The following is a 24,438-nucleotide window of genomic DNA, read 5'->3' on the forward strand; positions in this document are numbered from 1 at the left end:
GATAGGGTTGCTCTGAGAACAGTCTGGCTAAGGTTCCTCGCAAAAAAAACCTGTCTAGAAAGCCTTGCAGTATGACATTTAAAAAAGAAAAACTTCATAATTAAAGCAGAGATAATAATTACTTGCAAAATAAACTTGCTTGTAATAATCTCTAGTATCTTTGTTTAAAATGCCAGGAATTTATACAACCAGTTAGTGTCATTGTAAAATTTTTTTTTAGGTTCTTTGGCAGATGAGTGTCTATTCTGGATTTGACTTCATTAAAATTTTTGAAAACACAAGCAATTGAGATGCTTTCAAAAACACTGCTGAAAGCTTTCCAAGCCTGTTGCTTTGTTACAAGTGATTTTTTATGTTTAAGAAAATGAAGCAAGCATAACGTGAACTCAGGAGGACCTGAGCTCCATCTACGAAGTCCATCAGGAAAAAAAAACAAAAGTGGCTTGATTGTAATTTATAAATACCTAGCCAGAAACAAGTTCTGTAAGTTTCTAAATCAAAGGCACATGTTGTTTCAATATCACGTATGCTCAAGTTAGGAGAAGGTGCAGATCTTTGGCAGAAGAGGGAACTCGCCTTTGAGTGACCACCTTAGCTGGGGATATGAGGGATCATTCACCTCTGGAAACCTTTTAGTTAAGGTCATAGTCTTCTTCCTAAGTCATTTGCTCTTGCTCAGTTGCAAACTGTGGAGGTGATAGAGCAGTTCTGGAATAAAAAGCCACAGACCAGGTTATTTCAGGGGTGACCAGGAAGATCCTTTCTGTGCTGACCTCTGTGGGTTTACAGGGTTGGGGGAAACGGACCCCAAAGTCTCTTTCTCAAGATGCGCATTGACTTTGGTGGCTCTCGACATGGCTCCCAAGTGTTGCATCCCATCTTATCGTCTTCTATTTAAAAAAGCGAACCAAACCCAAGGCCTGCGTTGGAGGGCCCCTTGCTGTGATGTGTGCGTGACAGCTTTACGGCACGCGGGGAGCTGAATGGGAGTTTGTTCTCCCAGTTCATTTCCGAGCGCCGTTCCGCGTTCGGCTGTGGTGAGGCTCTCGCAACATAAATCCTGAGCCAGCTCACCAACAGCAAAATACTTGATTCCCTATGGCAACGTAAAAATAAAGGCCATAAAATATTTTAATAGGCTGTTAATAAGCGCCCCTGCAATCTGCTGCTTGCCTATGTCACTTTAAAGGTTAGAAATACATTATGAACCGTAGAAAATAGAGAGCCAAATAACTCCACTTAAATTAATGAACTTGATAAGGGATCAGGTGTCACCTGGGGATACCTTTAATTACTGCACCAACAGAAAAGCCATTCAAAGGGCAGTGGCTGCACCAGATGCCGTGCGGCTGGAAGATTTGTAGGCGCTGTGCAAAGTTGTAAAAATAAACTTCCCAAGGCCTTCAGGAACAGTCCCGGCATTATTGCGCTGGCACGGGAGGACTTGACATCCCTGCACGGGAGCGTCTGGTACCCGAGGGCTACCCAGCGAGAGATTAGACGGGTAAGTAGCTGTTTTGCTGTCACCCACGTTAACTTCTCCAGCTTAGCCCGGCGCTTTTCCGAAGGATGAATCTGTGCCTGCTGTTGGGTAGCCGCGATACATTTGTGGATGCTTCCCCAAGCCCACGGGGCTGCGGGCATCCTCCCTGTATGTCAGGTTGGAATTGAGCCGGTTCAGCAGGATGCACCCGCTAACTAGTGAGATTTGTGCTCTAATCCTGCTTTTGGGGAGGCTGTGCCTCCTGCATCTATAGCCTGCGAGGTGGAGACGGTAGGACGATCGGTGGGGCGTGGGTGCACCCTTGCTGGCAGGCGGCTCCTTGCAAAGACGTGTCAGCAGCTGGAATAGTTTGGGGCAGCTGCAAGGCTGCTTTGAGCGGAGGTTGCTGCCGTGCGGAGCGATTGCAGGAGCCGCGCGGCTCCGAGCCTCTCCTTTGCGCTTCGCCGTTGTGCTCAGGAGACGTTAGATGTGTGAAACGGCTTTGGCTGTTGGAGGCAGGAGTACACTGAGTCTTTTTGTATTCATGTTCCTGCGAGAAGCTTTATGAGACGAAGGAGGATGAATCAGTATATGAACGGGTCCAGTGTGGTTCTTAAGATTTCCAACAGCTGGAGGGGAGGGAGTGAAACCTGGATTCTCCTACCAGAGACCAGAAGTCATCTTTTTTTTGTTCCTTAAAGATATAACCTTTTCTTTGAAGTTCCCACATGTGCTTTTTGCTCTTGGCTGTTGCTCTCACTGCCTTGCTGTGACGAGGCTTGCTAGCGTCGCGCGTAGCCAAACCAGACGTCCTGACATTCTTCTGCGGTGCAGTATGTGGCAACAAGGTTTTATTTTATTTGCTTTGGAAGGGCGACACACTGGCCTTTGCTGCCGAGCGCATTTACAGACCCTTTGAAGAGAAGGCAGGAGACGGAGGGCTTTGTCAGCTCGCTTCTCTTTTGTCCGATTTTGCTGCGTTATTGTGTTAGCCGCGGTAGAGTTTGGTTTGTGTCGGTGCCACCTGGATGCCCTTTAGAAGGCACAACTCATGGGGACCTTCTCAAAGAAGAGCAAGCCGGGCCATAGTCCTGGGTTTGTTGGAAGCACTCGTCCACTGCAGAAGAAACCTACACAAAAGTCCCCTTAGGAATTTCATTTTTCTTTCTTTTAGATAGCAACATCCAGACTCTTAGCTGGGAGTTCCTTTAGCTTCTAAAGAGGCACTATTAATTAAGGGCCTTAAAACAGTTTAATCCCGACATTAATCATTGTATTTTTGTTGCAGCTTTCTTTCCTTTTGTGTAAACCTGCCACCATCCCTTCTTCTTAAACAATAGAGTAAACACTATATCAAAGAAGTGAAATTCCCTTGAAAATGTGTTTATTCTAAACACGCGGGAGGGAACATTTTCAGTTATTGTGGCCAGATTCACAAAAACACTTGCTGAGATCCCATTAACATGAGTGATCCAGAAATGTCCTGCCCTGTGGCCTCCAGAAATCCATCCCGCCCCAAAGGGTGAACCCTGCCAATGGCAAAATGAACGCCCGCCATCTCCATGCCTGCTGGTTACGGAGGTGGCTCCAAGTGGTCCGAGCCTCAAGGCACACGGCACTGATTTTATGCCTGAGTAAAAAGGTATATGTTCTCAATTTTTGGTGTAAAGGAAGCTGATACCTCTCAGCTGACTTCAGTAATTAATTTCTCTCTCTTGAATTCATTCTGCAATGAAAAGCCGCATTTCTCATGTTATAATTGTCCTCTAAAGAAATATATCCAGTAGCCTTCTAGGCCGTGGTAGGGTCAATCAGAGAAAACTAAGCTCAGGAAGAGATGGTGGGAGTGGGGGAATACCCATTTGTCTGTGTCCACAAGACTAGGGAGGGCCACGTCAACCTGAGGCACTGCCCTGCATGAGGATGCTCATTTTTCAGAGAGGAAAGCACCGGTCCCCGGTGGGGTTTTGGTGCTGGTGGCTCACAGGGCAGGAAATTCAGGTCAGGTTTGCAGAAGCACCGAGCCCTAGTGAGACCTAACGACACTGAAAAGGCTACACAACTTCACCATTGCCACCACTTGAGGTTTACCGCAAGCCTCACGTTGTTAGGGCTTTTTTCTTGGAGCCTCAGCTGCCCCATTAACCTAGACTCAGGCCTTCCTTCTCTTATTTTTTCCCAAGAGTGTCTCACTCACATGCTTACAGAAACAAACTTGAGAATGTGCAACCTAAAAGCGAGAAGCAAGGAGCCAAACGCAAAGACACAGCAGTTGGTGTCGCTATCTAAAACCTCGTAAAGCCGAATCTGTGTTTCTCCAGGGAACCCGGCCCAGTCTGGAGGAGGCGCGGGGTGAGGGAAGTTACACGCTGGAGACAAATTTTGGCATTCTGGAAGTTGTGATCAGGTGAACCACGACATGAGCCACCAAACCGAGAAGCCCTTTTGGAAAACGTGCCTCCTTTTAAACTTCCCGAACCACTTCCGTAGCCTGCTCTCCCCATATGTTGTATGGGTGTAGGTGACTATCTGCTCATTTTCTTGCTTTAACATATGTATTTTATTTAAAGAGACATGACTAATTCCAGCCCCCAGATTAGCTTGTTGTTTCAGTCCTGTGGGTTTTCTTAAGTCTCAGAAAACGCCGAAAAGTTAGCTATAAAGCTGCAAGTAAAGGTTAAATAGAACTTCCAAAAAATCATCTGCAGAACAGTTTAAATAAAATCCTTTGTTTAACGCAGCCGTATTGCGCTGGCAGGAGCAGAGCTTTACCAATCTAGTTTTATTTACCCAGCTGATTGAAATGCAGAAAAAGCAAACATAGTGGTTTTGGTGCGGTGAAGAATGAGGCAGATTTCTGAGGAAGCAAGATTTCTTCCCCTTCGCAGCAAGCGCTTCCATTACTGGCACAGACAAATACATTGTAGCGGGTATGCTTTTACTAAAGGGAGATTAATTTGTGCTTTATTCTAGCTGTTTTAAGAATGAATAGAAGTAGGGAGACGGTAAGGATTATATTTTGCTATTGAGATTTAGTCAACTCTATTCTTTCAGCTCCTTCAACTCTATTCTTTTTTTTTTTTTAATCTTGAGATACTGTGATTGGAAACGATTTGCGATGCCAAAGGGTCTGGAACTGAGTGTTGCGTTGGGTTCACACCGGCGACGTGGCGTGCTGAATAGAAACACTTTAATCCTTTCTTTATGGCCATGGCTGTAGTTGCCTCGGAAGGCTCGGCGATGACGCTGTGCGGCTCGGGGGTCCCGCCAGCCGAGCACCCGCGTTGGGTAGGCACCTCTGGGCAGCACCGCGACTACAGGAGGTCCAATGCTGCGCGTTCAGCATCCTCAATTCATGTCAAAGCCAGGGAGAGCTGAGGGTCCTTGAGAACTTGCAAGAATAAAATGAATGAATAAATAAATCTAAATAAATAAAATAGCAGTGCACCTAAAGAATTTTTTGTTGATGTTAAGATTTTCATGTGACCCACTAAGGAAGCAGCAAGACCACCTGAGGGGGCTATTCAAGAGCAGGGTTTGAAAGTCCCTCCTTGCCGGCCAGCTGTTCTGCACGCAGCGATTTGGGACTCCTCCGACTTCTGGGGATGGCAGCTCCGAGCCCGGTGGCCCCAAGGCCGCCTTTCAAGGAGGCATCAACCCTTGGCGCCAGCTCTGGGAAAGCATAATCTGATACCAGGGAACGAACGCGGCCCGTGAGCCGGCGCTTGGGCCTGACATCTCAGTAAGCTCAGCTGCGAAATGAAATGTGTGTTTTTAGCGGTGCTGTTTGAGTTTTTCAAAGAGCAGTTTTGTTAATATCTTAGCATTTGGGTTTGGATTTTTGCCTGTTTATCTACCGTTTTTGTGATGGCTGCATTAGCGTTGAAGGGTGATCGTAAGGCACTAATCTCTCCGCTGACAGGTGTCTTCTTTTCAGAACTTAAAAAAAAAAAATCAGTCAATAATTATTGATTTGAGAGAGTGTCCTGGAAGATATTAAATGCCTACAGTCTTTCTGTGAAACCATAAATCATGATTATTGTTTTAAAAGGCCATACATTTTAAATATTTTGTCAGCATTTGTAAAATACAAATGTGTCCAAAGGCTTTGCTGAATCTAGATCATGCGGAAACAATCAGATATGTGGTTACACATTAGTGTGTGTTGAATAATCGTGGCATTGCCTTTGCAAAGTTAGGAGGAAAGAAATAAACAGGGTAAGCAATTCTGCGGGTAATTAATTACTTACAGAAAATTAGATGAGCTTAACAGAATTGTGCTTTCCAATTGCAGTAATTAAGAACCAATCTCCAAAAGCGGGCCAGAGCTTTCCAGGCACCTCCTGTTGAGGTGGAAAGGAGCGGTGGTTTGGGCTTTGGCAGACCCAACCAGGCACAAGTCACCCCCAAATCCTGGGCTCGGGCTTCACACAGGGCCAAGGGAAATTGAGCCTCATTTGGTAAAATTTTCAGAACTGCCGGTGGAAGTCTGAAGCCTCCAATGGAATTGCAAAGCCACAGAAATGCAGCATCTGATGCTTGTAGGCACTTCTGAGGATCCATCTCAGATGATGTAGCCCCGGCTGAGGCCCTGTAGTCTCCTCTCTGCTTCCCTAGGAAAGGTGAAATGAATAACAGCACCCAGAAGTTGCCCATGGTCTCCTATATCTTTATCTAACATAAACATTTTTGGTCCTTCTTTTAGGAATGTCCCTCTAGCTTCCCCTTGCAGGGCCCTTAACTTTGTCTTTCACCTGATGGCACAAGTCCCACAACTTTCAACCTGTATAAAATCTCCCTTACAGATCCTCTGACCTTCCCAGATCTTCAAGGGATGCAAAACCTGGTGTTTTTTCTGGAAATAAGGCTTATTAACTCATGAGATGATTGCAGAGGTTTTCAGGTGACCAGCCACCTCCTCCTGTCTCCCCGTTTCGGATGCAGTTGGGCCCCGAGCGGCCCTGCCTGCTGGTGGTGGCCATGCAAGTCTGTTGAGGTTGCTTGCCAAGGCACGCAACGCTTGGAGGTTGGGCCAGGGGAAGTCAGTCTGTCTTTAAAATGAGAGCCCAAAAAAGAGCACCAGTAGCCTGGGGAGAAATCGAGAATGCAGGCTTGCTGTCAAGGATGGTGTGGCGGCCAAATAGCCAAAAAAATGAGATCTTGGGAATTATTGCATGGAAACCTGTGTGATGAACATTAACGGCCTAAGGAATGCGATTAGGAGGGGATTTGGCTCCACGCCATTTGCATGGTAACTTTGTCGCAAAATGTGAAGACAAATCCTTTAAGCAGCCTTTTATTGCTTGCTATTGATTTTTCTCGGCACGGAGATGCTCCTTCATTAATTAGCGATGAACCCGTTTGCTTTACGAAGGGAGCTCTGGACTTTCCAACTACTTACTGTAGATTTTCAGAAGTTCGATAAATCAATCTTTTCTAATCCTAGAAATAAAAAAAAAAAGAAGAAGGAAGAGAAAACAAACATCCCTACTGCCTCATATTGGCAGACAGCAGCGAGACACGATAGCAAACTTTATTTTTTGTGCGTCTCTAGTACTTGCCTGCAGGAAATGTCTGTCTCTGTATGTTATTTGCTGCATATTAAAATGAATTCCTTGGGTTTCTCCAAATGTTTTAGAGGGTGCGCTTCATCCATCTATTTTTATTTGGGTTTCATCACCCGTAGCAGCTTCTGAAAGTCCTGTGCACCATGCACTCATTTTGGCATTTTTGCTCCCTAGCCAACCCATATTTTGGGGCCAGAACACTGAGTCCATGTGCTTGCTAAAGCCCCGGGCTTTCTGTGATATCAACAATATGGGAAAATACTTTGCATTGTCAAAAGAGTGATAAATTTAACAAATTAAACCATCAAAGGTTGTGCAAAATGATAACCTCGGAAGTCGGTAAGTTATGTAGCTTTTTATTAAAAGGGGTAGCTAAATGTGGCTCAAAAACTACTCTTTGTTAAATATCAAAGAGAACCAAATCCTTTTCACACTGTAGGAAGACCAGAAATGATTATTTTTAAATGACAGTTGAATAGCTGCTTTTTGATAGGAGGCATCGTCTGTCCAGCAGCGTTTTAACATTGATGTATGTGTGAAAGTAAATTCTTGCCTTATTTTTGATATTACAAAAAGCGAAGGCGTTAATAATCCAGGGTGTTGCTAATCTGCATACACGTGGGAAGTGGTCTGCGCCACAAAACATGACTTGCAGGTTGTCTGTGTCCCCGTATGGGGCTGGCAGTGTATATTCTGGCATTTTTGGCCACCTTGTGTCAGAAAGGGACGCACTGGGGTTTTAAAAAGGTACAAAGTGCCCAAGCGATTTCAGAACCTCTGCCTTATTGGTATGCTGAAAGCAACATGGATGGATTGGTTCTGAAATTCTTTAAGCACCTAAACAAGGGTATAAGTAACTAATTTTAGCAACTTTAACCAAATGAATGGGTCTAGAAATATTGCAGGAATATAGAAGGTAATATGAACAGTCCTTGCTCATAATTTAAGAAGAAAGTACTTTGGGAAATTGAAAGACATCTAACTCAAATAAGGTTTTGAACGAGTTTTGCATGATGTGTAATTAACCTTAAGAAGTCTTTGCCCCAAGGTAAAGTCGGGGCTTTTTTAAGATTAGAAAATGAATTGGGTATTTATACGGAATGGAAGACCATCCGCTATCCGTCATCTGGGCGGCGAAGAAACATACGGGCATAGGGGAAGATTTCCCAGCTTAAAGGAATAAAGCAGCCGCTAAAGATGGGCTTTTAGACTTCATGCATTTGAAAGCAAAGCCGCCGCTCAGGTTTCCTCTGTAGTCAGTAGAGAAAGCAATTTTTGGGGGTAGTGACGAAGCTCACTTGCCTTATATACCTATTCTAGGATGGGACGAATTGCTCTTTGGAGGTGCCAGTCTCCTGCTGACTACAGGGAGATCAGAGTTGCCTAGTTAAAATTAAATGGGCTGAATTCCACCCTTACTGCCAGGGATTAGGAAGAAATTATTTCTGCAGAGAGCATTTTAAACCTGGCCTCTCAAGCTGTCTTATGCTTTGTTTTCCAACAATTTCTACTCATCTAAGCGTTGTGTTTGATAATGGTTTCCTAGTAAATATAATCTCAGTTTTCCAGTTAGCAGCTACGTTTTCCTGTGAGTTAAGGCTGATTGTATATACAGTCCCAAGGCTTTTCTCCTGTCTAGGTGATGACTTTTATGTATTGCAGACAGCGACGCAGTATTAATGCAGCACTGATGGTTTTCCCACGCTTTCCCAGGGAAAAAAACTTTCCGGAGTAATTTTTCTCAGACCAGAATTGTTGCCAGCACAAGAGTTAAGCTTCTTGCAACACCTGAGTTGGCAAAATGAAAAGCAAGGATCCATATTTCATGTGCGATATAGAAGGCTAAGTTTTATTGGCCAAATGTGTAGAGCTTTGAAGTGTTTAGGAATTAGAGGTGTATGTGTCTTTGAAATTTTCCTTTCTTTAGGCTCCTAATTTCTTTAGGCAGTGGGGCCTAGGTGCATCTGTGTCCAAACAGGTTGGAAATGGGACAGAAATTCCTCTGGTGTTTTTGACAATGCTTTCCTGAGCTGCTGTAAAATGATATCCTTAAGCTAGAAGGCAATCCAAGTTTACTGATTTCACATTTTGTCTGCCCAAAGAGAAAACAGAGCCTTTGTTGGCCTTGAAGAAAGGCTATTGCAGATCACCGAAAAGCTTTGAGAAGGTCTGGGTAGCAGAAATGAAGTAAAAAATTTCCCTAATTCTCTCTTTTTATAAGAAATAACAACCGACATTTCAGTAGTAAAATCTTCGCCATAAAACCGGAGTGCCTGCGAGCACAGTAATTGGATTTCATGTCCATGTTGCTGGGCAGAAGTGTTACAGATTGCAGCTGGGAGCGCCGGACTGTCTTATGTCTACCTTTAATTGCTCTGCGGTGGGGTTGCACGTCCTGGGGTGCCAGCCGGGCATGGTGTTGGAGGTGACCTTTCCCCGGGATCTGAGATCATGGCATCCATACTTGCCTGTTGCTAGAGGACCATCAAGTTGGATGTGCTTTGTGCTTTCCCCGCACGGTGTTCGATACTGTCTTTGAGCGTCAAGTTGCATTGGCGCGTCCGTTTTGCCATGCCCTTTGCCAGCAAGGAGATGAGTCCCTCCAGCAACATAGGGAATGATGTGGGGGTTATCCCGCACGGACAGGGGTCATGGTGGAGCTGTGCGAGTCCTGCCCCGCTCTTTCCCTGCATGGTGGGAACTGTCCCTCCGTCCTTTCCTGGTGCAGAGGAGCTAAGCCATGGGAAGCTGCCGATGGCAGGCGAGATGGAGAAGGGGAAGGCTCAGCCCCAGGATGCTGCGGCGGGAGGTGCTTGCGGTGGTGTAGGGCTGCCGAGGTGGGAGATGACAGCGGTGGCTCCTGGCAGATGCTGGTGGCTTGGCCAGTGATCCAGTGATGTGGATGGTGCACACTGGCTTTACTGCCGGCCTCATCCTGCTCTCGCCCTGAGTGCGCCCACTGGCTTTAAGGGGGTAACCCTAAAATACCCCCAGTGCATGCTGCCTACACGTCCATGAGATGGGTCCTCTGCCCGTGTCTCACTGCTTGGAGAGAGGCGTTGAGCAGACGTGATGCCACATCAGTCCATTTGGCTGCTTCTCCCTCCCTTCCCCAAGCACTCATGGAGACCACACCAGGGCAAAGCTGGGACTGGCGCCCTCACTGCCTGTTCTGGCTCAACCCAGGGCAATGTGTGAGCAAAACGGGAAATTTTTGTACGATACACTGTGTGAAACCATCTTCGTACAATAAGGGCTGAGTCCTGCTCCCGTTGATCCTCAAGCAGCCCTCTGTGGCCTCAGGCACATGCAGACAGAGACAGAAATTGCCCCTACGTGGCTTTAGCTGTTGGGAGGACATAAACCGAAGCCTCATCTTGGACATGCTTAGTGTTCCTCTCGATCAAAAGTTACCTTTGCACTTAACCCATCCTTGATGTTGCGGCTGTGCTGGTGCTTCTTTCTAGCCCAGGCTGCAAAGGGTCCCCACCAAGAGGAGAGGATTGTGTAACAGCGTGGAGAGCTTGCCAGTTTGCCAGTATGGACCGAAGGAGGTCTCAGCAGGCTGGACCACCCCCAACCGCGTTGCCGGGGTAGTGAGATGAGCATGTTGAACTGGCCTCCATCTCGTTGGGTTGGAAGAGCAAGGAGAGTGATGCAGGGAGAGGAGAGGGAGGCTGGAGGTGGCCTCCTCTCCCCGTGCGTGGCACGTCACTCGGGCTCACGGGCAGGATTGAGAACAGAGCCGGTCCCTGAAGGTCTGGGCGATTCCCCTGGGAAAACTGCCTGCAAATGATCTTGGGTCCCCCCAGCTGCCAAAATTTGAGTGGGCCATCGTAGCATGTTCTTAAGTGACTACAGCAGGCTGCTTTTCACTCTTGCTTGGACAAGTCCTTTCTTTGTCCTTTCCTAGGAAACGGGAGGAAACGGGCCAATGATTTGGATGAACCAGGGTTTTAGAAGGTCCTAGTGCCGTTATCTTCGAAAGAAGATAATGCTGCAGCCTGACTCATAAGTAGGCAACTCGGGAGCTACAGTTTTGAAAAAGTAAATAGCAATGGAGAGATTCTTGTAATACTCTACAGCAGACAAAAAACAGCAAAGTTTTGCCATCTTAACACACAAAGGTGGCTACGTTGGAGTTTCAAAATCAGAGTCCTCCAAAGATAGCACTGTTTTTTTTGTTGTTGTTTTTAGAGCAGATTTCAAAGTCAACAGCCATTTGCACAGTGGGCATCAGAGCCAGCTTGAGGGGTGGCTGGAGATTTCGGCTAACGATGCTTGCTTCTGTGGGTGAAGCCAGCATCCGCGGTGGTGGTTCAATTCGTGGTGCAGCGAGCCAGCCTGGCTGGGGTGCACCGGGGGCGCCGGATGTGGGCTGTGGGTCTGCCTTTGGTTTGGGTGACGGCGGGTGGGAGAAGGGAGGGGGCCTAGCCGCGAGCGATATTCGCTCTGTCGTTATATTTCTAATGTTGGTGTTCTTGTCTTTATGTCTACGCATTCTTTAGCTATGAGGATAACAGACCCTTCATCAAGTAAGAATGACCTGAATGGCTGATAAATTGCATTTATCAGTGTGGTCCCATGAACCGGCTGTCAGATCAATATTGAAAAATCATTAAAGCTTCTGTCATTCGCATTTGAGGCAGAAGAGCAAACTGTGCAGGAAAATGGCCAGGCATACAGCTAACGTGCAGCGTAAATGTGCTGCCTATGTATTGCCAACCAATTTTGTCACCGTATCTGCTTTGAATTCCTTGATTGGACATTACTTGAATTCAAGGTGAACATTACCTAAGTAATCGTGCGTGGTACAGACTTGTTTTACCAATAGCAACCCTCTGGTCCACTACGCTCTGTCCACGGAGCGTGCTTTGGAGCTAATGCAATAGAGAAGTACACTTTCAGAAGGGTGCACGTGTGGTGACTCCCATTCCGGTTAATGGGAGCAGCCCAAGCAAAGCCCTCCTCGGTGCCTAGGAAACGTACCCATTGGAATACCCGATTGTCCCGCATTTCAAGTTCTCCGTTGTGCCGACAGACGATGGTTTTGTTTCTTTATTGCTGTCAAATTGCAGTCGAAAGAAAGACTATGAAAAAAAAAACAACAGCAAGTCTGTACAAAGAGCAAAGCAAAAACCACAAACCAAACCAAAAACAAAACAAAACAAAAAAAACCTGAAGAAAGCCAAAAATGCCTAGAAATGACATGCCTCAGCGCATCCGTGCTTTTTGTCCTGCAACCAAAAAATAAAGCGCAGCAGCACAAAACGGGAGCGAATCAGCTTCGCCGTAGACTTTCAGTTTGTTCTTCTGGTGAAGAGTCCTTTGTGTTCGTTCTTCCAGTCTCATCCCCATCTTCTCTTTCACACTTTGGTTCCTTTTCTCCTGCGGGTAGGGAAGGGAGCTATGTGAAGGAAGCTCCACTCCCTCTTTATCTCCAGGTCTGTTTTCTGCAGCTCAACATTGTATCGCGCACAGTTTGCACGGTGAGGGTCTTCTCCCCCAAAGATCCCTTTCCATCAGTGAAGGTAGCACATTTCCCTTGTTGTTGAAACAACCCTTGGACTCCTGTGCACCTCTGCAGCCAAAGGCTCGGTAATCGGGTTCAAGAATTGGCTGCAATTCAGAACGAAGTAGTTTTCCAATATCCTGTGGGCCATTTTCAAGAGACTCTTTGAATGCAGGAACCTTTCAACCATAGAGAAAAAGAGGATGAGGGAGGAAAGTGGTTTCCACTTTATATATTGGATTTTTTTAAGGAAAAAAACATTGATTTGTTTTTTCAAAACTGGCAGGCAATTAAGACCATAATGTGCTCTCACTGATGGTGGAATCTCGGGGAGAAAAACATACCAAGCAACTAAAGCTGTCAACTTTATCTGGTGGCTACCTTTCAGAAGGATTTTGAGAGTGCAATTTCGATTTGCATAGTGCTAAATATTTATTAGTAGGATTGACTGGAAATGCTTCAAAGGAGCTGTTCTGGTCTGCTAGATACATAATAGTGATTTTTAAAGAAGTGCCTAAATAAGTGGTTACCTTAGGGAGCTCTTTCGGTCGCGTGGTTAAATAATACCTATCTTATAAGCTTCAGTGGAGGGCGTAACGCTGTATTTTCTCTCTAATATTTAAAGGAAAAGAAAACAATGCAAAACATAAATATGACAACGGTGTGCTTCTGTTTGTGACAAGCCCCGTTGCAAGCAAAAGGAGTCAGAGGTGCCGCGGAGCCTCGATAGCGGAGGCTGCCAGCCTGAGCCGTGCACGGCTGGGGTCCCCCCTGCACGCCTTCCTCATCGTCTTCCTCTCCACTGCCCTGTGCTCTGCTCGGCAGGTGGAAGCCCCAATCCAGGCCAAGTTTCTTCAAGGCTGAAGCCACCTTGCGCTGCACAGTGGCGGGGGGGCAGCACTCCCGGGTGCTTCGGGGGGCAGCAAGGAAGACGTGGGGCTTTGGGGAGCTGAAGGGTCAAACGGATGAGGAAGAGGAGCAAAGACAGGGGTGACTGATGGCTACGCTGGCATCGTTGCATTCATTTCTATGGTGTTAGGGCTGATTTATGCTAGGGGAAGACAGAAGAAAACCAAGGTCTTTGGTGACCAGGGGGAACTTGCCCCTCTCCCCTGTGCAGCAGCAATTCCTTGAACGTTGTAGGTGATCTGGCAACTGGGAAGCTAGTGGGATGGTTCGGAGCAGGACCCCGTCCCCCCTCCCTTGCCATCCTGCTCGGCACGCTTTATCCCGTGCTGGAATAACACCTGGGAGCAAGCGCTGGCTGCACCCCGGCTCCTGCCTCCCTCCGGGGCTGGAGCGAGGAGCAGTCGTAGCTTGATGACAGCTGTGAAGCAGGATCACACCTCAGTTTCCCAGGGCAAAAGTGTGGCAGCAGCTATAGTTTGAGCAAATCTGGTGTGCGAGCACATTATATATATATTTTTTCCCCCCTCGCCGGGTGGAAGAAGCACGAAGCAGCGCTGCAGGGAGCCTCCTTGTGCCGAGCTGAACCTATGGGCCTATGGGCGACGAGCTAAAATGCAGCAATAGATGTGTCTCGGTGTTAAGCTCAAAGAAGCTAATCCAGCCGGCACTTCTGCCCCAGTGAAAGCAGTGGACGCTAGCAAAGTGGCATTTAGCTCTGTCGTTTTGGCTGGTTTGTTTTCTTTCTCCTGCCATTTGAGAAATGGCATCTCCATGTCATTTACATGCGCGCTGCTTTTGCGTTAAAGAAAGAAACAGAAATATTGTGGGGACAGCTACGCTTTGGTTATGATAAATTTCCATGCTCATAACATTTCCCTGTCCATGTATTTTCTCAAGCTTGAAGACTTGCAAACTGCATCCAATTCGAGGCAAAAATCCCAGCAGCTCAATTCGGGGTGTTAGCTGCTGTTTGCTAAAGCAACGGCCCAAGTCGCCCCCGTTGTAGACACCTGCATGCTGCTGTAGATGAAGGACCAACGCCTTTCTCTCTCTGTTTTGTTTCTCCTAACAGGTCCTGGGTTATAGGTGCAATAGCCCTACTCTGCCTACTAGGACTGACCTGGGCCTTTGGACTCATGTATATTAATGAAAGCACAGTCATCATGGCCTATCTCTTCACCATATTCAATTCTCTGCAGGGAATGTTTATATTCATTTTCCATTGTGTCCTCCAGAAAAAGGTAAGACAGACGGTTCCCGGCGGCCAGAGCGGCGGTAACGGGGTGTTTTGTTGCCTGAAAACCGCAGCGTCATGTTATCGGTACGCGCTGAGTCCCTACCGAGCGGATTTGTCTCCGTGCACCTCGTAAGGGTGGTGTTTAGGAGGAAAGCGGAGGGATGGTGGGCAACGAGGGGATGACGGAGCTGTGCGGCGGCGGTGGCGTTTGAGCAGCCGGGCTCCTGGCGATGAGCACGTTGGAAGCTGTGCAAAAAGCAGTGCGCGGTCCGCAGGGGAGCGGGAACCCCCTAATAAAAGGGCTTCATCTGCTGCCGGCTGGGTCCTCCTTTCCCTTACGCCGGCCTGACACCGGAGCAATTCCACGAGCATCACGGAGGCTGTTCGCATGGCTGAGCATTCAGGGCAAGATAGGGCTTCACATCCTCATTTGCCCTCCAGGAAGTCCGGCTGGGAATTGCCCCTTTCTATGGCAGTACGTGCTGGGGATGGTATGTAACAGGGGGCCGCTCCCCTCCCTTTTCTAAGACCTGAAGGACCGAAGTTTTGCCACAGTTCATTGGCCTTTGCATCATTTGTGCTTTTGGAAATCTTCCTCAAAACGAGCACAATAAATGTTTCGTGGTGCAACTTGAAGTATGACCCAATTAACATTTGCAAGGTAACAGCAGCGTAACTCGGGGAAACTCTGATTAAGAAAAGAAAAAAATTCTCTGTGTGTCTATCTAGATCAAACTTACAGCTGCTGACAATCAGTAATAAATATTTTTAAGAACCATTTTATTCTCCACTAAAACTCAGGGGTGCAGCAGTCTCCAGCTCCGTGCATGTCTGCTGCTGGCTTTTGGTGTACATCTTGGTTTTGAAGGCCAGTCTCCTTACCCAAGATAAGCGTAGGGAAGAGTTTACACATGGACAACTGGATCCCAGTCCCCGTGTGACCAGTGGTTTTTGGTGAAATGGCCCACTGGGCAAAGTTAGGGTCTTGCTGAGGTCTGTTCTCCACTGAAAAGCCCAGGGCTTTCTCCAGTGCTACTCACATTAGTGGGAATTTTCCTATGGGCTCAACTGGAAAGTGAGATCTGGCCTAAAAGGACATAAGTAAAATATATTGTAGCAAGACACTCTTGAGCCTGAAGGGAGACTTTCTGGGGTCAGAGCTTTGCTCCTTCTCATTTTGTCATAAATTCGTTCATCCTAATAGACCAAAAAGCTTTAGTTTTAGCTGAACATGTTCCAAAATGTCCATTAGGCATCGAGGTGCCCCCTTTCATGAGCAGGTTGAATTTTGGGACTGCCCTCCCTACCTCCCGCACAGCCCGGTCCAATCCATCTCGCACACGGTCGGCTCCTAGCGCAGCATGCCAGAGCGGCACCGTATCCTTGCTGGATCTCAGAGGGCTCATTTTGCACAGAAAGACCACGCACTCGTCTGCCTCGAGACAGTTTCTACCCTTAAACCATCGCTGTTTACTCCGAAATTGCTCCTGATTGATGGCAGTGTAGAGGAAAGGAGACGACATGCCAGTACCTGGCCGTGGGGGTGGACGTAGCTTCTGACCCGAGAGCTGAGGGAGGAATTATTTGAGGGAGAGGGGAAAAAAAAATCCTTCCCCGTCCTATCTATCACGGACTAGAAAATCAGCAAAAAGCTGCAGAGAGGAAGCAGTGGGTGGCTAATTAAAGCAATTGAATTATTTTCTCTCAGCAAAGGATTGATTAGGCATTCGAGCATATTGGGCACTCGTGGTATTGTGGTTGTCTCAAGTGCTTAAGGAAAAGCCTAATGAAAAAGCTGTAATTTGCTATTTAAATGGTTGTTTCACCGAGTTTTGAATTGCTCCTAGTCAGTCCAGGGAGATTTCACAGCTAACTGAGCACCGTGTGCTCTGAGTAACCTCTCTGCGGGGCTGGGGCGTGCATGTAGCTATTATTTTTTCCTTTTTTTCCATGGGGTGGGCGATGTGACCTGCGTTCGCCTTTTCCATACGGGCCGTGCATTTTCCCATCTGGTTTCCGGGTATTATTGTCCAAAATCTGACGTGCTCAGACCTCGGACTTGGCCAAAGCTTCACCCGGCACCAAGGGCGTGCGGTTCCCGCGACGCCAGCACGGTGGCACGGCTTTAATCCAGGCGAGGAGCTGGCCCAGGTTGGCGGCCATGCCCGTGTGAAATGTGACCGTCGGAGGAGGACCTGCCGGCTAACAGCCGTTCCCGTTTCGTTGGCTCAGGTCCGTAAGGAGTACGGGAAATGCCTGCGCACGCACTGCTGTAGCGGGAAAAGTACAGAGAGCTCCATCGGCTCGGGAAAGACCTCGGGGTCGCGGACGCCTGGAAGATACTCCACAGGCTCACAGGTAACTCGCGTCTTTGGTGGCCTCTCCGTGCCTCACCCTCAAAGGCGCAGCGAGGCCGGCGGGAGCCGAAGGAGCTGCCACCGCGAGGGCTTCCCGCCCTCCCCAAAGTGAAGCCACCGTGGTTCCTTCCCTTGGGTGGGCATGGCAATGAGTGTCCCTCCAAGAACCTCAGATAGAATTGTGGTGGGAATACACAGCCCAAATTTTGCCTTCACGAGGCGGGAGGGCGCTCATGACCTGAGCAGTCCCCAGGGGGGATCGGGGGCATTTTGTCAGCTCTGTTACGTGCCCTGCAAAAGCCACCCGGCATGTCCTTGGCACGCGCTGAAGGTTGTTGTCACCACTCTTGCCATGTATAGTAATGATACTGAAACAACCGAGTATTTTTCTTGCTAAAAAAAAGACTCCAGAGTCTTGCAGTCGCCTCTGCCAAGGAAGGGCTCGCTTTCTGACATTCACTGGTTTGATCAATTCCTTGCTTCGCTCGATTTTCCTCACTTTATACATCTCTTAAGAGAAGCCAGTGGGGGTCAGGTTATCTTAGGGAGTTACTGAATTTTTATGCTTTGGTCATCCAAAAACTCAATTTTTGTTTAGTTTGTGCACTTTGCAGTTTTCAAGCTGACTTGTACGTACAGATACAGATTTATGGAAGAGCAGTTCATATAAAATGAAGAAGCTTACTACTTAATCAATAGGAACCAAACACAAATTTATTCAGTATTACTAATGGAAGTAATTATACTTGACAGTTCGACTATTAAATTATGAAAGACACACAGCAAATAACAGTTTATAACCTCCCAGGAAAACATAATTTGCTATTTATGTCTCGGAGCAAATTGTTATTTATTTTGTACGGTTTCCCAGATGTCATCCAAGATCTCCACTTTGGCATTTACTGAGGTCTGGATGTTATGCAGGGCAAATAGGTATAGAATAGGGAGCTTCTCCCCAGTAGGCCATCAAATGCCACATCAATCCCAAAATCCCATCTGTCCCAAACTTACTATATCCAGCAACATTTGGGTGGCTGGTTTGAAATCCATTGGATTTGTGTCCCTCAGCTAGCGGGTAGGTGCCCTCCCTGCTGAGAAGAGGTGGCTTTAACGGGTCCTCCCTCTCAGCAGCCTCAGCCCAAGAAAACATGCCCTTTTAAGGGTCAACTGCCTCTCCTGGTAGCAGTCCCATCATGGCAGGCTGAGGTTTGAGGTACCGAGGCAGGTCACATTGCCACGGGCGGCTTGTCCTTGGAAGGGCCTGGGACCTGGTGTAGACAGGAGAAGCCTCACGTGTGATGGAGAATGGGTGGAGACCTGAGGTGGTGAGAACATCTGACCCCAAACTTTTTAATAGCAAAGTCCAAGAGGAGGGAAACTCATCAGATCCCCTTTTGCCTGAAAAAGCACTTAATGATTAAACCACACTGGCTCATGTCAGAGAAATGCAATGGATGAAATGCCCAGGCGCAAAATAATTGCTATAGAAGCGCGTGGGTCACATGTTACACCGTGGTTCCACTTTTAAAGGGCTAATGAATGTTTAGGAGATGCCATTAATATATAATTAACGAGGAGAGCAGGAGGACTTGGGGTTCCCCAGGATTTGGATTCCCAGCCGTGTCGGCAGGGGGACTGCAGCTGAGCTGCTCACGAGACGGGTACAGCCGTCGGTTTTTTGCAAGGTGGAGCTGGGGAGGAGAGAGAGGTAGCGGTGCAAAAGCCGCCGAGATAAATACTCCGCAGCATCTCTGAGAAACAAAAGAGAAGGCCAACACGTTCGGGACGCTGTTTCCCTAGCAGCGAAAGCTGTACGCAGATGGCAAAATCATCGCACATTTTTCAGGAGGGGAATAGAAGTCATTTATTTGCGGTTGTGGGGTTTTTTTTCCTGAGATTCCCCAAGATGGATAGTAGCTATAGAAAACTCCCGTTCATCCAGGGACACCAAGACACAGATCAGCTCTGCTATTCCACTCTACGAAAATAGACACAAGCTATCCGAGGGGATAGGGGAAGCGTGCACGCTTCCGCGCGTAGGTTATTTTTCCATTATTTGCTGCTGTATTGGTGAATGTGTAGCTTGCACGGGCCTGGGGTTGTCTCGTATGTAATTCCCACTGCTTTTTTTTTTTTTAATTAAGATGTAAGCAATCCGAACAATCCTGTTACGCACCTCTTACTTGCGGCAGGCACTCGCCTTGACGAAGTTAGGCAGGCAGCGTCTGGTCGGCACGAGGCGGCTTGTAACGAAACGGCAACTGCTCGCTTACAGCTGGGCAGAAGCAAGTCTCGTGGTGAGCTAGACGTGCCGATAGCCGTCTTTAGTGAGGCGGAAAGAAACCTCTCTGCCGCTGCTGAAAATTCATTACCTGCTGTGGTTCAATCCCTCTTCAGAGCCGGATTCGTAGGATGTGGAATGACACAGTTCGAAAGCAGTCCGAGTCTTCCTTTATTACTGGAGATATAAACAGTTCAGCTTCACTCAACAGAGGTAATTATAAACTGTTTTTCCTATCTCTAACTCTCGTGGTGGCTTTAAGGAGTTTAAAATGTATTGCCCCCCCCCTTTTTTCCCCCCCCCCGCTCCCCACCTCAAACGGCACTGGACTTTTTATTCTCTCACTTGCAAAAATGTTACGGTATTAACTGGGAGGAGGTTTTGTGGCGGTCGTTTCCTTTTTTCTTTTCTTTATTTTTACACATGCATTTTCAAGACTTGTCATCCCTGGAAGGAAGTTAGGACAACCCTCCCCGCCCCCCTGAAAAAAAAATAAAAATAAAAAGCTGGAAAGAAACCTCCACCTTCCCACCGCGAACCGCTAGTGCCGTAAGCTCGCGAGGCGGCAGGCCTCATTGCTGCCAGCGAAAATGGGCCGTTTCGGCACTGTGCGGTCTGCGTTAAGCCTCACAGAATTTGTCCTTGTCCTGGGCATATAGCAATTCTAGCCGCTTTGCGGAAGCGGGAAACGGCCGGCCGAACGTAGCCGTGAGAAAGCCTGTGTACTGGGAGCAAAATTGCCTCCGCTGATGGTAGTATCTAGTTGGCGGCGCCTGGCTAACGTGAACTCGGCGGACGTCTGCAGAGGAGAGGCTCTCAGAAATGTGCAGAGATAGAGTCGTGCCAAGCAAAACGTGGTGCCTGGCACAGGGTGAAAGCTCAACGGCTTAAAAAAGAAAAAAAATCCTTTTGAACGGTTTGGGGGAAGGTGACTGTGAGGGAAGAGCAGAAAAAAAATGTAGCCTCAAAAACTGGTTTCTTTCCCCTCTAGCACAATTACTTTATGGCTTATCTTGAGAAACTAGGTGCCAAGTCCTGCTTTCACGTTGGTGGAAGTCAAAGGTGTTTCCCGTCTTGGGGGGTCTGACTGCAAAACTCAACCGAGAGGTGAATTGGGACTTTGGTTCTTATCCAGCCTTTACTCGGACAGATTTCACACCGATTTTATGGGGTCTTTTGCCTGCATAACAGTGTGAGGGTAGGCTGGAAGGACTTTGAACCTGCGGTTAGCGATACCGAGAGTTGGGGAACTAAGGGCTTTGGGTTCAGTTCTCCAAGTCAGTATACGTGTTGCTCAAATCGGCGCAAAGGGGAACGCAGGGTAGTTAAGGTGGAGGCGTACTCTTATCCCACAACCCGCTCCGATGGCTTTCGCGCGTTGATAATTTCATTTTGCCCTGAGGGTTCTTTGATAACGAAGGCTATAGGATGCCGTTAACTGCAAATGCCTCCGTTCAAATTGGTTTATCCACCTGCGTTGCCCTTTGCATCTCTCTCTCCATGTTTGCATCAAAACCGGAGAGGTACGACCGGGCTTTTCCAGGGCTAGGTTGCAGGGGGATTGCTTATGGCGCAGAGGTTGCAGCAAGGGCTGCCGTTCCCCTCCGCCATCCAGCGCGCGGGCAAACGAAAGTGAACTGCGTGCCATACGTGCCATGCGGGTCAGGAAATGTCATGCATGTATCTCCTTTAGTTAGCCTGGACGTTGCCTCACTCCCCAGCGCGGCCCAGGATACAAAGGGCTTCAGCAAACGGCGTCTTCCGGGCTCGTCGGTGGACGAAAGGCTGCACCAGTGCTTTTAGGTGGGACGCTTCGGTGGCTTGAATAACCGGAGCCGTCGTAGTCCACCCCCACCCCTTTCACGCCGGCAGGAACAATATTTGTTATTTGCTTTTCCGGTGGGCGGAAGCGTCTGCAAAATGGAGGCTCAAACATTTCTTCGGGAGTTAGCGGCTCCGAAGCGGCAGGTGGTCACTTAGCCTGGGAAAATATAGCGGGCGTCAACAGGGATCCAACTGCACGGGGCTCCAGATATTTCACACTTTATCCTCTTTATTCCAGCTGAAAAGAAACAATCTTGGTCTTAGGGCTTTGCATAAAGCCTACGTTGTTTCTTCAGTCTCTCCAGAGATAGTTGCAGTCTGAATAGACCAGTGGGCAATGCAATTTTCACAGTTCTTGTCTTCCCCTTAATATTTTACTATCTATCAAGCTTTAAAGGAGCCATTTCATTAATGTTTTATTTACAAATGCGCAGTGAAAGCTCAGAGGAGTAAACTACAAGCCTGGAATTGTAGGTTTAGCATCTTCCCCTGCCCGGGGTTGACACAAGAGACTCGCGTACCCTTTCAGAAGTCCCTCTTCAGCCCTCCCAGCCGCTTTGTAAACTCGTTAATGGTTGCCCACTTACCAGAGACACTTATCGACTGACGCATCAATCCGGTGGTTAAGGAAATGACTTCCATTCTGGCAACACTTCAGCTGAATACTAGACACCTTTTATATAAAAGTATTTGTGTTGAGCATTACTTTGTGCGCTGATGTTTTTCCCCGAGCCTTCAGGCAGCAGCTACCTTTTGGAAACAGTAAGAAGGCGATCTCCTCTCCCCACATCTCCCATCTTCCGGCTCCTGGCTGGACGCCACCTCTCCATGTCCTGACTCACCACGCTGCTTTTGTGGAAGTGGAAAGAAGAGGGACATCCTCCACCAGGCTCCTCCTTCATTTAAGCTGTTTTTTACCCCCCGATCACATTCACAGTTCTTGCAGGCCCCTGTTGGTTGCTACCATCCCAGGCAAATCTGTTCTTGTTATCCCTATTCCCGTATTATGATCGGCAGCAGTTATCCATCTGCTGTGCCATCCCATCCCCTTCTTCCATGAACCTCCTGGGCATCAGTCTGCAATATTGCGCTTGTATTAACGCATCCCTCTTTCAGACATGTAACTGTTTTCTTCTTCTGACTTGCAGATATGATGTTTCTTACGACTTTTTCAGCTCCAGCTCCTCTTTGATCCACTATTCTCCAGAGTAGCTGACCGTAACACTGTGTTTCCACCTCCTGCCTGATTGTATTCTCATTTATCCTACCGGGAATTTAAGGCATAACCCCACGCTTACCAGATGTAACGCGCTCTCTAATGAAAAGCACATCCTCTCTTCCCTCCCAAGACCTGCACGACCGTTTCAGATACTTCCTAATGTCCAAAACGTTTCCAGCCTCGTTGCTCATCACCGCTTAGTACCAATGTGGGTTTTGCGTTGTTATACCACTGTCAGTCAGGAGGAGGGGGACAGAAACAGGCCAAGTATTTCCCCATCTACCTTCAAATGAAGAGTACATCAGTCTACCGCCGTGAGCACGTAGTGTTCCAGGTCCCACTGATTTCCTGCTCCTAGCCCCCCAGCTCCACCACGTTTTTCCCACGATAGGTCTGGCTGGATTTTCTGTCATCTGTTTCACATCTATCCTGCGTTTGGTATTTCTTTTCCCAGCATTGAAAACTTGCACTTGACCTGCTGCTTTGAGGCCCTGATCTCAAAGGCCCTCCAGCTTGTCCGTAGCGCCCATCTCCACGTGAGAAGAAGTGCGGGCATTACTGCTGGAGCTTTCCACATCTCCCCGTGCTCCTGATCTTCTTAATGTTGTCCGCTGTTTTTTCTGCATTCCTGCCCTGCTATAGCTCACACGTGACTCGGTGCCTTCTGGCCTTTAATTTAGGCACGACGAGGCTGTGATTCACTGTGGAATAGTGTGTTTGTGAAGTCCCCGAGCCTGCGTTTTATTCCAGCCCTTGCCTGGCTAGGAACTGATGCACCTGGGATGCGAGTGCCGGGCCATCCAGCTGACTCGGGTTTCCCGTGTCTAAGCTGCCGCCTTCAGTGCAGAGTTCACGACGCCTGAGCCAAGGCTGCAGCTCAAAGCATCACCACGTTGCAAAAATCACGGTGGAGCCCTACAGGGGCCTTGAATTACTCGTTTCCTTGAGGGCTGAGAAGCAGAGGGTGCGGAGGGAGCGCAAGGCGCAGGGTTTCCTCGGCGTTAGGTTCACGAAGGGAGAACAGAGCAGGGAACTGCTGAGTTGTAACAGCAGATTTTTTGATTCCGGGATACAGAGAGTTTTTGCAAAGAGCTAGCAATTAAAAGCAATTAACGTCCTTACCGTTCCTCCGATTCTGTCGCGCTTGCGCTTTGGAAATCTGATCGCGGACCTGCCCATCCCGAAGGGCTGTACGTGTGGACGGAGGCAGCAAAAGGCGTTGAGCACGGGAGGAGCAGAAGCGCAGCGGAGCACTAAGAGCGACCAGTGCCGGGCTCCGAAGGCTCGGCCCGAGCCCGAGCTCTCGGTACACCCCGGCGGCCGCCGCCTGAGCGTCGGGCATGTTCGGGTTTTCAGGTTGGGGGATTTGAGGTTTTTTGGAAAGGGAAGGTGGAAGGTAGCTGCTAAAGAAGCAAGTGTCCCTTGTTCTGCTGAGGCTAGTAAGAAGCAGAGGAGAAATGCAGTTTATCACCGGTATCAAATGCTGTTTTGCTATAGGAAAATGCACAGATGGAGCTGTGTGTATCCATGCAAGTTAACAAATAAGGGGTAATACGTATTAATTGGTGGCCAATGTTTATCATATCTTAATGCAGCTCCTCTTTGGGGAAATAACGGGGACAGACACAGGGCTGGAGACCAGGCTGCAGCCCCAAGCCCATCCGGGAGACGGGCAGATCTCCAACAACACACCCCAGGCAAGGACTGGGTGCCCCGCGCTGAGCTTAAAAGGGTGTCCTTGGACCATGGACAGGGGGGTGGGTGCAGGTCCCAGGTGAGGTTGCTCAGGGCTGGTGATGCCTCTCGGTGCCTTCAGGACCCTGACTGCCACGTTCACCCCCTGTTTATTCCCATGCCAGCACACTGAAATGGGAAGAGTCGATGCGGATATCCTTTGTTCCTGCCCCTTGCTTTCGCTTCCCGAATGGATAAATGTCATTGCATGTCCCCGCTTCTGAGTAGCCCGCCAGAAAAAATACTTGATTTCCCCTTGCTTCATTATTTCTCCTCTGTGTCTTTATGCCAGCCACAAAGACATAATCTGAAACG

The 24,438-nt window shown here is 48.1% G+C and overlaps 1 protein-coding gene across 4 annotated transcripts in view; it reads left to right on the plus strand.

The window, feature by feature from the left end:
- ADGRL3 (adhesion G protein-coupled receptor L3) overlaps positions 1 to 24,438 on the plus strand; it is a 421,071-nt gene that overhangs the window by 367,543 nt on the left and 29,090 nt on the right. For all 4 annotated transcript variants that reach the window (XM_067297303.1, XM_067297300.1, XM_067297302.1 and 1 more), the window contains 3 exons: positions 14,544 to 14,712; positions 16,941 to 17,066; positions 19,463 to 19,559. In XM_067297303.1, the coding sequence (XP_067153404.1) occupies positions 14,544 to 14,712; positions 16,941 to 17,066; positions 19,463 to 19,559 (392 nt within the window). The remainder of the gene's footprint in view (positions 1 to 14,543; positions 14,713 to 16,940; positions 17,067 to 19,462; positions 19,560 to 24,438) is intronic.

Source organism: Apteryx mantelli, chromosome 5 (genome assembly GCF_036417845.1).
Source record: "Apteryx mantelli isolate bAptMan1 chromosome 5, bAptMan1.hap1, whole genome shotgun sequence".
Classification (NCBI taxonomy): domain Eukaryota; kingdom Metazoa; phylum Chordata; class Aves; order Apterygiformes; family Apterygidae; genus Apteryx; species Apteryx mantelli.